Consider the following 12,848-nt stretch of genomic DNA (forward strand, 5'->3'; position numbering starts at 1 on the left):
AGAGAATGCCTGCATCTCCCACTTTCATTTGCTCCACACCTGCAAGGGTGAAGTAAATGGTCCAAAAAGGTGTGTGTGTGTGTGTGTGTGTGTGTGTGTGTGTGTGTGTGTGTGTGTGTGTGTGTGTGTGTGTGTGTGTGTGTGTGTGTGTGTGTGTGTGTGTGTGTGTGTGTGTGTGTGTGTGTGTGTGTGTGTGTGTGCGTGCGTTTGTACATCTGCATGCATCTTTCTCTCGCTCTCTTTCAATTTCAATTACATTTTAATTTCAAGGCGCTTTATTGGCATGACAACTTAGACTATTTATAGTGCCAAAGCAAACATCAATTGTCATAAATTGATATATATATATTTATATTTATACATACACACAGATTGTTTTCACAACACATAAAAAGGATTTGTATATTATATTTATGGATAATCAATCACTATTTCATCACTGACTTTCATTCTTACCGGCTGTCTGACCCCCCCCCCCCCCTCCCCCAACCATCGCACCCCACCCGTGACACTGGTAATCCAGTGGAAAGGTTGGGTGTGTCTGGTTTCAGCTCTATCAGACTGTGGATCTGTGAGCAGCAGGATTCAGTATCCCCAGCTAATGTAACAAGGCTCGTTTGTCTCAATCACACGTCCCTGGGAGTATCGTCTGGCCGCCGAGCTCATTCATCTTCCCCTCGCTCGTCCTTGCCTGCACTTTCTCAGCCGATGGAAAACACGGGACCTTCAGGCTGAATGGCAGAGGTTTGGTGACACTGTAACACTGTCTCAGCCCGTAGAAAGAGAATATAGGTGGTGAGGTGAGGCAAGGAGGCGGCGTGCTGTGCGGTGTGAGCAGGACAAGCGCGCTGAGGGCAGTTGCCAAGACTAAAGACCGTTATTCAGACTTTTCTATTGTCTTCTGTATTCGTGTCCTCTAAATTACAAATCGAAATAGAAAGACAAAAAGGCAAAATACCAACGTTTGCGCTCAACTTCTTCGTATACGCTGAAAATGCAAGTGGACGATTTTATCCCCAAGTTAGTGTGTGTTTTATTTTATCTGCTCCTTGCTGCTTTAGCGTGCATCTCTCCAGTGGCAGACAGGACAGATCTGACATGAAAGAAACCAAGTGACGTGTTATGTAAACTGTAATGAAGCCTAAGAAACTGCCTTGCTAGATTTTTGGTGTGTGTATTCGTGTCTCTGATCTGTGAGGAAAGTTTGTCTCACAAACCATTATAAACATAAAACACAGACTGAGTAATGGCGGAAAAGGCAAAGCTGTCATCGAAACATCTCTCTCTGTATAAGCCTTTCTGCAGCGTAGACAGCTGTAAAGTCCTCCTCAACACAGTTTCATCTATGCCAAGAGGCCATCTGACTCACAACCAGGTGGATAGATCGATAGTAAGATAGATACCACAGATAAATACCATAGATATATATGCTGGATACTAGATCCGTCAGCACATTGACACACACACACATGAACATGCACACACAAACACTTACACACACACAAATGCACACACAGACTTCAAGTCAGACTTCAGTGGAAGCGCTGATGGCTGCCATTACTGTACATTCTCGACCCCCCTCTTCTCTGATGGAGCAAATCAAGCTAGTGATTACTATCTGGCCCGACGCAGCCATGGCTACGCAGTCTGGCAACGTGCTTCTCTCAGGAGAGGGACAATTACTGCGCTCTGTCCGTCTGTATGTATATCTTCTCTCCATCCTTCTATGCATCCTTACACCCATCTGCCTGCCATTCGACGAAAGACAGACAGATGGCTTGTCTGTCTGTCTGTCTGTCTGTCTGTTTGTCTCTAGGTATTTCTGGGTATATATCGGCATGTCTGTCTGTTTTTCTTTCTGTCTGTTTGTGTATCTTTTTGTGTTTGTGACAGCCAAACTATTCGTTTGGCTGTCTCTCTGTCTAAGGTAGTACTTGTAATCTTCCATTTTTATGGCATTTTTTGCAATGGTAGTTTTGAAGGAATTCTGTGATGTCTGGATAGCAGGAGGCTAAGATGGGCTAGCATCAGGATAGCCTTAGGGATGCACATAGAGACTAAAGCGCTCCCCCACAATGAAAGATTTATCCACCTTCTGTTGCCTTTTAGTGCAGCAGCAGTGTCCTCTGCTTAGTACCACAGCACAGCAGAACCCTTCGTTTCTTCCTGTGTGATTTATGGCTTATTGAGGTGGAAGGTTCTCGCTGATTTTGGTTTCAAAGCTTTAAAATATTAAACATTGATAAATTCGGATGTTGATATTGCACACGATTCCCCTTAATGAAGGTGTGAGAATGTTTTGACATTTCGGAAATACCTTCATGCACCCAGAATCCCCCACCCACCTATTTCTGTATGGAAAAATGTGTTGCATATCAATATTTATTGGATGTCTCTTTATGAAAGTTTCCACTGTCGTGAACTTCTACAGAGCGTGGACATTTGTGTTAATCTCGGTTTACTATGACTAACTAGAGAAGACAGAAGTGGCATCTGCAGATCTGCCTGTATTTTGACATCGGAGGATGGAGTGTGTGTCAATCTATCTTCTGGCAGGCGTGGTTGTGTGCACCAGTCTCGGGCACATTTGTGCGACTTTACCTGCTGTCACTGCATGCATAGACAGAGACTGTGTGTGTGTGTGTGTGTGTGTGTGTGTGTGTGTGTGTGTGTGTGTGTGTGTGTGTGTGTGTGTGTGTGTGTGTGTGTGTGTGTGTGTGTGTGTTGAGGTGTGGTGGTGTTGATGAGGTGGGGGGATGGGATGGGGGGGGGGGGTTTAAGGAGGAACAGAAAAATGTTTGTGCTCAGCTGGGGGTAGAGATGATTCTGTGCGTGTATATGTGTGTGTGTGTGTGTGGTAGCGGTGGTGATGGCAGAGGGGGTACGGGGGGGGGGGGGGTTGCCACACACACGCTCCCCTTCATTGTGCTCGTCTGCGGGGTAAAGCCAGGCTTTTCGGTGGTTTCCCCTGGAGTGCAGGTGCACAGCCTCCCAGACAGGAAGCTCGTCAATCTTTGCCACGGCAACACATAAATTAGTGCCCAAATTATTGTTCAGGCGGCTGACGAAAGAGACACATGCGGAAAGACAAGTCCTGAGGTGCGGTTTGGGAATACCGCCGCGCGGCGTGTGTGGAAGGTGTCAGAATGCATTTCAATGGGCCAGTCAGGGAAACACAGGCGCAGATATGAAGAGAGAAGCGCTGCAGTGTTGTACAGGCAGGGCTTAAATATTAATGGGCCTCACTCACAAACAAACCTAGAGGAGCACGCCTGAGTTCACGCAGAAGGCAGCCTAGGGCCCGGGCTGCGGCCTGCGCTCTCCCTGAACAGGCAGACGGCTGGTAAAAGCCTTTAGCCGTCTTCAGAAAAGGGGAATATCTCTTTTAATGGAGTGGTTATTCAGGTGCTGGAGATCACAGCCCAGTGCTCGCAGGTGATAGGGGGACTGAGTAGACAGCAAAATGTGTCAATTATGTATTAGCTTCCTTTCATGCTACTGGTCAGAAATATTGTTGATGACTTCAGCATGTTTCTGTGTTTAAGAGAGGCTGGGAAAAATGATGATGCTCAAGTTTGTCCTGCGAGGGAATTTGTGCATTTATTGCTTCAATAACCTGGAAATAAACCTTTTATGACATGCTATCCAAACATCCCCTGATTACTTAATGAATTACAAATGCATAAAGCACTATAATTTCCCGCTGATATTTAGTTATGTATTATTTTTCATAAATAGGAATAAAATAGTATAACTTGCTGTGAGGCCACATTAAAAGAGGCAACACTCAGATTTGTGCTCTTGCACGCTGTTGGCCTGTCATGGGTATCTGTTTGGACTGTTTGTATCAAATGACAGCTCATATCCACGACCAAAGGAGGGAATTAATGTGGCAGTACATAAATTACAGCAAATGTTTTCAGTGGAAAGTTGACATTGAGCTAATTCGGTGAGCATGGCAGGGCTTTTTTTTTCTCGCCCTGCGCATTTTATATTTAACTGTTTAAATTTTTTATTCTCCGAGTCCTGCAAGCAGACACCGTTGGCTAGCCTTACATTGTTAAAGCGACTATTAGTTGGCTTGCTGGGTGAGTCTTTGTTAATCCACGCTGCACACTCTCTCATTAGCTTACATAATGTTGCTCATGAGCCCACAGGCTGTCGCCATTTGATCATTGACAGCTGTCAGCGCCGCGCTGTCACAACATACACATCCCTTTACATCCGGGGCGCTGATCTGCTGCTGAACCGCTGCAGGCTAGGACGCTCTCCAAAAAGGAGACCAGTGTATTATTTATACCAAAATGTGTATTTTGTATCCTTTCAAAAACTGTGGACGTCCACCTCTGGCTCACCAAAGGGCTACGTTTTATCAATTCGTCGCTCGCAACATAAATTGTACACAAGAAAGATTAAATCATATTTTATGCATCCAAATGAAATGATATGTGAGAGACCAACTGATGACGTTCATCTGAAGTGCACATCTATCGCAAATGATCATTTCTGTGGAGATGAGCAAATGGTCGAAGTCAGGGATGGGTTAATCTGCGGGCATTATGACGACGGCCTGGTCATGGGACTGTAATGTAAGGGCTAATCCTAATCCTTCAGCGCTGTGTCCGTGGTCGCTGAGTGCACTGGGAGCCGCCGGGGGGGAGGGGGGCTGTCATTTCCTGTGTTTATTTTGGTCTTTTTGGATGTTTTATTTTGGATTTCATCATATGCATGTGGGTTTACTATGCACAACCTAAATTTCACATTATGATGGAATTCCAAATTAAAGATAAAGAAAAGATAAAATAAATAATTTATAAATACATTTACACATTTTTCAGCTGTAGATAGAGTGCGTTAATAAACAACCAATCGCTGCATTTATTAAGCCTCTCAACTCTTTCAGAATGCCTAATAAGAGTTCATGTTAGCCGTTAGCATTCACATGGCTAACAACAGCGGCAGGCCGTGCGATAGCCTGATGTAGCACAGCTAGCTACGGCGAGAAACGCTTTGGTCTGGGCTGTGTGGGGGCACAGTGAGAGTCACCGGGGGTCCTCAGCGCCTCCATTGTACACGGCTCTGAACACCGGCGCGCTCATCCCCTCAGAGCGGGGGCCCCGTGACTCACTGTCCTTGAACAATTCAGCCGCCGCCGCGGGACGCTCTGTTTGTCCCCAACGCCGGGACAAACAGCCTCCCCATTACCCCAGCCTCCCATCCCCTCTATCGTCTCCCACCACCTGTGTTGCCATTGTCCACCACGCTCCCAGCGTGCCGCACCGCGCCCCTCCCCCCTCTCCCCGCCCGCCCGCTCCCTCGCTCGCTCGCTCCAAGGCCAAAGGTCATCGGTGGCATCGCCGGCGCCCGTCCGGCGCTAAGGTTGGCGTGGCCGGGGTGTCCGCATGACACCGGCAGCACACTATCTCTGCGCCTCAGCGAGGGCTCTTTGAAGTGGCCCTGCCTGATGCGGCGGCGGCGGGCCTCTCACGCCGCGCTGCTGTGAGGAGCGGGGTGGGTGTTAGCCCCGCCGCCCCGTCTCACTGAGGCGCGCTTTGATGTCCTAAACATCGCAGGGCTGGCTGGCTGGCTGGCTGGCAGGCAGGCTGAACGGGATCAGTGACAGCACGCTGCAAGCTGGTCAAGCTCATGGCAGCCGGCTGCCCAGTTTACAGCGAGAGGCGGTTAACATTGCAGCCCGTGTCAATAGATATCGACTCCCGGATCGGGAGTGCTTATAGGCAAATTGTTTTTTCGTCTTGTTTGAGAGGCCCCCTCGCGTGGTCCCGAATCAATATATGATTCCCATTGTCTGGAGTGCAACTCCGGGGGGGGCTGGAGTCTTTCCAGAGGCCCCATCGTAGCGTTTAACAGACCACAGGCCAGGAGCAACGGAACGGGTGACTCAGTGGTGAGTCTGATCTCCATGTTATTAATTAGTCATATGCATTCTCTCCAGCCTCTTGAAAGGAGCCGCATATTCCCATTGTAGAAACAAGGAATCTATTTTTTTCTATTTTCTTTCTTCACATCACAACAAAAGCTTGCTGCAGCCAGTCTGAAGACGAGCCCTTTAAACCGATGAGTGCTTCGAGAGAGAGAGAGAGAGAGAGAGAGAGAGAGAGAGAGAGAGAGAGAGAGAGAGAGAGAGAGAGAGAGAGAGAGAGAGAGAGAGAGAGAGAGAGAGAGAGAGAGAGAGAGAGAGAGAGAGAGAGAGAGAGAGAGAGAGCGCAAGCTGAAGTCCCACCTTCCTTCCAGATAGTGCTTTGTGAGGCACGCTTTGTGTGTACGTCGTAGGGCGCGCTGTCTGGCCTGGCAAGCCCTCGTCTCTGCTCCCACTTCCTTCACCTGATGTGGCACAGCCCCCGTCAGGCCTGAGCAAGTGCCCAGCCAGCCATACGTCTTCCGGGGGAGATGAAGGCATCTTGCAGCTACGCTGTGGGTAAGGCTGAGGGGGGGGGGTTGAACGGGGGTGGGGGGGGGGGGCGTTAGCGGTAGCCTAAGCCTGGAGCTGTCAGAGGCTCGAGCGCAGAGCCAGGAACCTTGTGGGCTGGAGAGGGGTGGGCTGGAGAGGGGTGGGTTGGAAGGGGTTGGGGTTGGGTTGAGGCTTGACTTGCTTGCGGAGGGGGGGGATCCACAGTCACGGCCCTGCACTGCCACCCGCTGGCCAGGGCCCGTCTCTGCAGGCGGGCCCGCTCGGCCTCGACCACAGCGAGTCATAATTACGCCATGCTTCGCCTGCCGCAAGAGCATGTCGGAACAAATTATGTAAGTAATCAGGCTGCAAACGCTGAAGGAATGGAAAGCACCCTGAAATGCTAATGTTCATGCAGAGGGAACACAAAAACAAACTCCGGGAGCGCGCTGTCCGCGAGGCGGGGGCCCGCGCGGAGATGAGCCTGAGCATAATAACAAGCCATGAGAGCGAATGGTTATTTATGAATTAACCCCCTCTTGATTAGAATATAAGCACCTGCCTCCCGCATCCATAATAACAAACTAACAAGCGAGCCCACTCTGCGGTGGGGTGGACTTACTTCACCTTCTGCCGTACGAGAGGATCCTATAATTACCGGCGCTCCTCACTTATGATGCAGAGCGGTGGGAGCAAGGAGCGCCTGTTTCCCCCTGTGCCACCGTCGGTCATTTGACCGAAATTGATGTAAAATATTTCAGTCTACGCTTCATTTAGATTGAAGTATGTTTCAAGCTAACACCAGTTATGAATGGTTTGTCCTCCACATAGTGGACAACACCGTATAATGTTTCTTGAGTTTGTAAATAAGTTCAACACTGCAAACCTGGTCCCTTTTTTTCCAATTAAACCCTGTGGGCGTGGCTTATTTACCACTCCGCCCGTTTCCAATATAAACTGAATATTTTCCTGTGTTCGAGAGATGCTTCGAGGTGCCACCTCCAGAACCCAAGCTCGTTGACTCTGTGTCTCTGAATAAATCACGCATTGAAGTTGAAGTTGAATTTACTACTCTCCGAGTTATACCTAGCCCGAAACGACGATACCACAAAGGATCAAATTAGGATAAAAATGCTAGATAATTCAGTGTAAACAAGGCTAGTCGTGGGGAATCCAGTGGTCCCCATAGGAGAGCAGTGGACAAGTGTGTGTGTGTGGGGGGGGGGGGGGGGGGGTGGTCTGTCTAAACGCAGGGTTAAAAGGGTTTAGGACGTGTCAACGGACGACAAATGATATCTTTAACTAATAAAAGGGGGGAAGCCGGCTCTCTTTTGAAGCAGTGGGTTCACACAGGCGTTCCGGGTTAGCGGAGGATTAGAGGCTGTGTGTTTTAAGGACCTCCCCCTGGGTGCGCCACAGGGACTCAATATTATCCACATGACACAACACAACCCCCCCGTCCCCCACCCCCCCCCACCCCGTCCCAATCCCTCCCCAGAGTTGATTCAAATGGGCTGAGCCCCGGGAGCAAAAAGGCACGTTTGATGTGATCAAATTGGTTTTAAAAGCCGGGTTCGCTCGTTAAGGTGTAGCGGTGGATGCGCCGCGCCCGCGAGGCTCAGATAAAACATGGCCTCCTCGAGTCGACTCTCAGGGCTGACCGGAGGGGAGAGGCTGATGTAACTCTCTGACATAGTGAAATGTACCACTATCATTATTATTGTGTCTCATTAGGGCCACGCAGAGTCGGGCCTCCCTCATTGGAGTTGACGCTCCTCCTCGCAATGTTGCCCTGCTGCGTACGACGGCCAACCGCGGGTAGAACTGTAAAAAGTCCATGGGATCACTCTTAATCACATTCCCCGAAAATATTTATCATTCAAATCCGTTGTCCCTTTAAATCAGATTAATAATAAAATGTAGTGATTTTAGAACATTGAAATAAAACAATGTATCTTTCTACCACAAAGGGGTCACTATTATTACAGTTCATCTTTGCGGAGAGGCGGGACCTTCCGTCCTTAGGGTCCCGTTGTGGCCAGCGGCCTCATCCGGATGGCACCAGAGGGTCCGTACGGAGGGGCTGCCCTTGACCTTCCTTTACGTGAAGACACACACAGCCTCGATCTGGGGCCGGCCCTCCTGGCTCCACCGTGCACACGGCAGGATGATGGAGGATCCAAGATGTTAGGCTGGGAAGGCCCAGGTTTCTGGAGGATGGCAGCAGGGATGGAGGAGGAAGAGAATGGAGGGGGAGGGGAGACAGAGAGAGAGGAGGATGGAGAGGGAGGGGGGGGGGGATGGAGAGGGAGGGAGGGGATGGGAGGGAAGGAGGATGGAGAAGAAGAAGAGAGGAGGGGACGGCGGAGGATGGTGGGGGCGGAGGAGAGAGGAGCATGGAGGGGGAGAAAGGAGGATGGAGCAGGGGGGAGAGAGAGGGAGGGAGGGAGGGAGGGAGGGAGGTTGAGCTAAATGTTGCATCAGTGGCTGCAGTGATGGAGCTGGATAGTGTTAGGGGACAGAGTCGTGAGGAGTGTGTGTGGGTCTGGATGTGGGTGTCTGTGTGGTGTGTGTGTGTGTGTGGGGGGGGGGGGGGTTGTTGGTGTGTGTGTGTGTATGTGTGTGTCTGAAGCCTGTGTGTTCTGTTCAGCGCTGTTCTGTTGGGACTCCCGTTGGTCTGGTCCTGGAGGGGAGGGTGGAGGATTGATGAGGCTGTCCCAACTCTGTTTGTTGTCCTCCGTGGCTGGCACATCACAGACCTGTCAGCTGCAACACACACACACGTACATACACACACATGTCACACACACACACACACACACACACGTTGCACGCACACACACACACACACACACACACACACACACACACACACACACACACACACACACACACACACACACACACACACACACACACACACACACACATAAACAAACCATCCGCTTTTTAAAGGTTTTGAAGTTTAGGAGAAAGCAGAACAAAAAGTGCTTTTACAACAGGGAAGTTCTCTCATGTCGCCTGTCTTTGCGTCATTTGTTGCCTCTATTTTTTTGCATTGTGTGTTGTGGGTTGGATTAAGATTTATGGGTAGTGTGGGACCTGTTCTCTGTTGTGCCCGGGATGCAAGTTGACACCGTATTATGTGCTGGCGGTGAGGAGTAAAAATGGCCTCCTCATCACACTTCCAACTCCATTAATAAGTGAGGTTCCCTGATTTTCGTGAGCGCCGCTTTTCCGCTCTTTCACAGAGCAACACAATCCCCGATGGCTGGAGTGCTGAGCGTCGCCTTATGACTGAATCATATGCTAATGTTGTTCTTCTTCTTCCTTCCTTCCAGCTCAAATCGAAATAATTCCCTGCAAGATCTGTGGAGACAAATCATCAGGCATCCACTACGGCGTGATAACATGTGAGGGCTGTAAGGTGAGAACCCCCGAGCTACTGTTCTCTGTGTGTCTCTGTGTGTCTGTGTGTCTGTGTGTGCTCCTTGTGATCAAGTGTGAGGGTGTGTGTTGGTGTTCTGTTCCTTGTTAGTGTGTGTGTGTGTAAGCGTTCGTTGTGAAGTTGTGTAAGGATGTGTGTTGGCATTCCCTGTGTGTGGTGTGTATATGTGTGTGTTCCTTGTCAATGTGTGTGTGTGTCTAGCGTTCCTTGTTAGTATGGGTGTGTATCAGTTTCTTGTGATTGCGTATGTGTGTTTGTAATGGTTCCATCTGAACGTGTGTAAGGATTTGAGTTGGTGTTCCATGTTGGTGTGCAGTGCACGGGTGTCTGTGTGTGTGTTTGTGTGTGTGTGTGTGTGTGTGTGTGTGTGTGTGTGTGTGTGTGTGTGTGTGTGTGTGTGTGTGTGTGTGTGTGTGTGTGTGTGTGTGTGTGTGTCTGTGGGCGGCAAGGTATAAAGGCTAGCGTGGCACTTTGAGGAACTAAGGGAATTGCGTTAAAGCTTTCCAAAGTGTTCCACAACTATTTTTTTGGTGGGAAGGTGGGAAGGAAGTGGGTGTTCACATGCAGAACATGCAGCGTGCCGTCACTGGTCAAGCATCACGGAGGACATAAGAGGAAAAACATACGACTAATAACACAAAGTTGTTCCTGTGCCCGCCTCTGTCTTTTTTCACTTTTTGTTTTCCTCCTCGTTTGTTTTTGCGTGAGCCTGCTCTTCTTGAAATAAAACCTTCAAAGGGAGAGTTCTTTGAATCGCAGCAGATTGTTGGCTGTTTTGCTACACGGTGTCGCTTCCATTGAAGCCTCTTTTTGTTCTGTTTTCAAATGCACCAGCCATTCACAGTGAGCGCAATTTTGTGCTTAGAGTGTATTCTTGTCTCTGTGCTTGTCACCGCACTCATCATTAGCATTCCTCCGCCTGCCTGCACCTCTGCTGCCTGCGCACGTGAGAGAGAGAGAGAGAGAGAGAGAGAGAGAGAGAGAGAGAGAGAGAGAGAGAGAGAGAGAGAGAGAGAGAGAGAGAGAGAGAGAGAGAGAGAGAGAGAGAGAGAGAGAGAGAGAGAGAGAGAGAGAGACTTTGCTTTCAGACTCTCCCCTAGCGCTCCACTCCCTCACCCGGGAGTCAGGAGAAACAAAACACAAAAGAATAAACTGCTGAAATGTATCTTTATTGATCGCTAATTAGTACAGGCAGAGCGGCTGCTAATGATATGTGTGAGCACAAGAGTTGGGACCATAAATCATAGCATTATTAAAGAGCGCTGCCTGTCACCGGCAGTTATAGCCCGCTTCCATAATGGCTTCCATTAGAAAGCAACTTGGCAGCTGTCAGCTGTTTTCTTGTAATTAAACAGCCAATGAGCAGCTAATTAAGACATATGTGTGCGGAGCAGTAGAGTGGTGCATGTTAATGACATGCTGGAATCAATTCATTAAGTCAAAGAGACTGAGGAATCGAATCGGTGTATGTGTGTTTGGTGTGTGTGTGTGTGTGTGTGTGTGTCTGTGCAGGAGTATGCAATCCTTCAGCGATGCAACAAGCATTGTGCTAATGAACACTCGCAATAACCCGTGGAATGAAACACCGCCCTCCGGTATCATGTCTGCCCAGACACACCACTCGTTAGGCCGCGCAGGGCGCTAATAAACATCGGCTCCCTTGTAAGTCAGAACGCCGCCGCCGCCGCCGCTGCTACTACTAGCAGAACACGGCGCCCGCTGAATTGCCGACATCCTGACATGACAGGACGCTATTATGAGGGCATCAGCGGCGGTATTAGTGTCTCTAAGATTTTACATGATCACCACTACCCCCTCCTCCACCTCTGGGTCTACGTACAATCACTCCCGAATCCGTCACCTGTACAGCTGATGAAATCTGGCCGGGCCAAAGCCGCTACAAAGCCCTCCCCTGGAATGCTCCCTCGCCCCCCACGCTTCCACATCCTAACGCTGCCTTCTCCCCCTCATTCTCCCTCCACTCCCAGGGCTTCTTCAGGAGGAGTCAGCAGAGCAACGCGGCGTACTCCTGCCCGCGTCAGAAGAACTGCCTGATCGACCGGACCAGCCGCAACCGCTGCCAGCACTGCCGGCTGCAGAAGTGTCTGGCGGTGGGCATGTCACGAGATGGTAGGCCCCGGCTTGGCTTGGCTTTTGGGCCTTCTACTGACGGAAACATCCAGAGCTGGATGAGTGTGGTGTAACTGACGTTGAGCAGGGGAATTTAAAAACAAGGGTAGGGGGGTTGGGGGGGGGGGTTTCTGTGGTTTGAATACACGAGTAAACATTAAAAAACAAGTCTTAATAGTTTGAATACACAAGCACAAGATGCGTGAAAAAAATCCCCATTGCCCTTTAGTGTTGTGCGATGTATCATCACAGAGGTTCCTCCGTGGAGGAGGGGGCCTTTGGCACCCATAAATCTTGACCCAACTGTAGACAGGCATCACAGAGCCACCGCCAAACAAGAGTAGTAAATACAAACCACATTAAAAATCCTTTAAGGAACAAGATAAACCGCCAGGGATCCACACCGTGATGGATGTGAGCACAATATCTCCCGCTCCCAGTTGCCGGGCTCTAATTGGCTGCTGACAGAAACAAGGCTTGATGAAAGACGAGGGGGTTGAGACGAGAGAGGCGTTCTGGGTAATCGCTGCGTCTGAGGGGCAGTAAAGGGAGTGCCCAGGTGGGCTCTGGTTACCTGGAAGCGTCCTGCTGGGACCCGGCTTGCTAAACAGAGAGCTTATCAGAGCTAAGGAGACCTCTGGCTGGTCCAGGGTACCGTCAGCATCGTCGGAGCTGTTTAGCCAGGCTCCAGCCGATACAGAGGGGAGGTACACAGACGGACGAGCAGAGGAGAGGAGCACGGCCTCTGGCTCATCATGGCACATCATGAAGGCGGGCTCTCGTTCAACTGCACACGCTCACGTGCACATCGAGGCGTGTGGATGAACACTGGCACACATTAGCACTTCACGATGCTTT

The 12,848-nt window shown here is 49.8% G+C and overlaps 1 protein-coding gene across 2 annotated transcripts in view; it reads left to right on the top strand.

Moving 5' to 3' along the window:
* roraa (RAR-related orphan receptor A, paralog a) overlaps positions 1-12,848 on the top strand; it is a 186,711-nt gene that overhangs the window by 158,619 nt on the left and 15,244 nt on the right. For both annotated transcript variants that reach the window (XM_056599752.1, XM_056599753.1), the window contains 2 exons: positions 9,754-9,839; positions 11,849-11,990. In XM_056599752.1, the coding sequence (XP_056455727.1) occupies positions 9,754-9,839; positions 11,849-11,990 (228 nt within the window). The remainder of the gene's footprint in view (positions 1-9,753; positions 9,840-11,848; positions 11,991-12,848) is intronic.

The sequence above is a fragment of the Gadus chalcogrammus genome, chromosome 9 (genome assembly GCF_026213295.1).
Source record: "Gadus chalcogrammus isolate NIFS_2021 chromosome 9, NIFS_Gcha_1.0, whole genome shotgun sequence".
Classification (NCBI taxonomy): Eukaryota; Metazoa; Chordata; class Actinopteri; order Gadiformes; family Gadidae; genus Gadus; species Gadus chalcogrammus.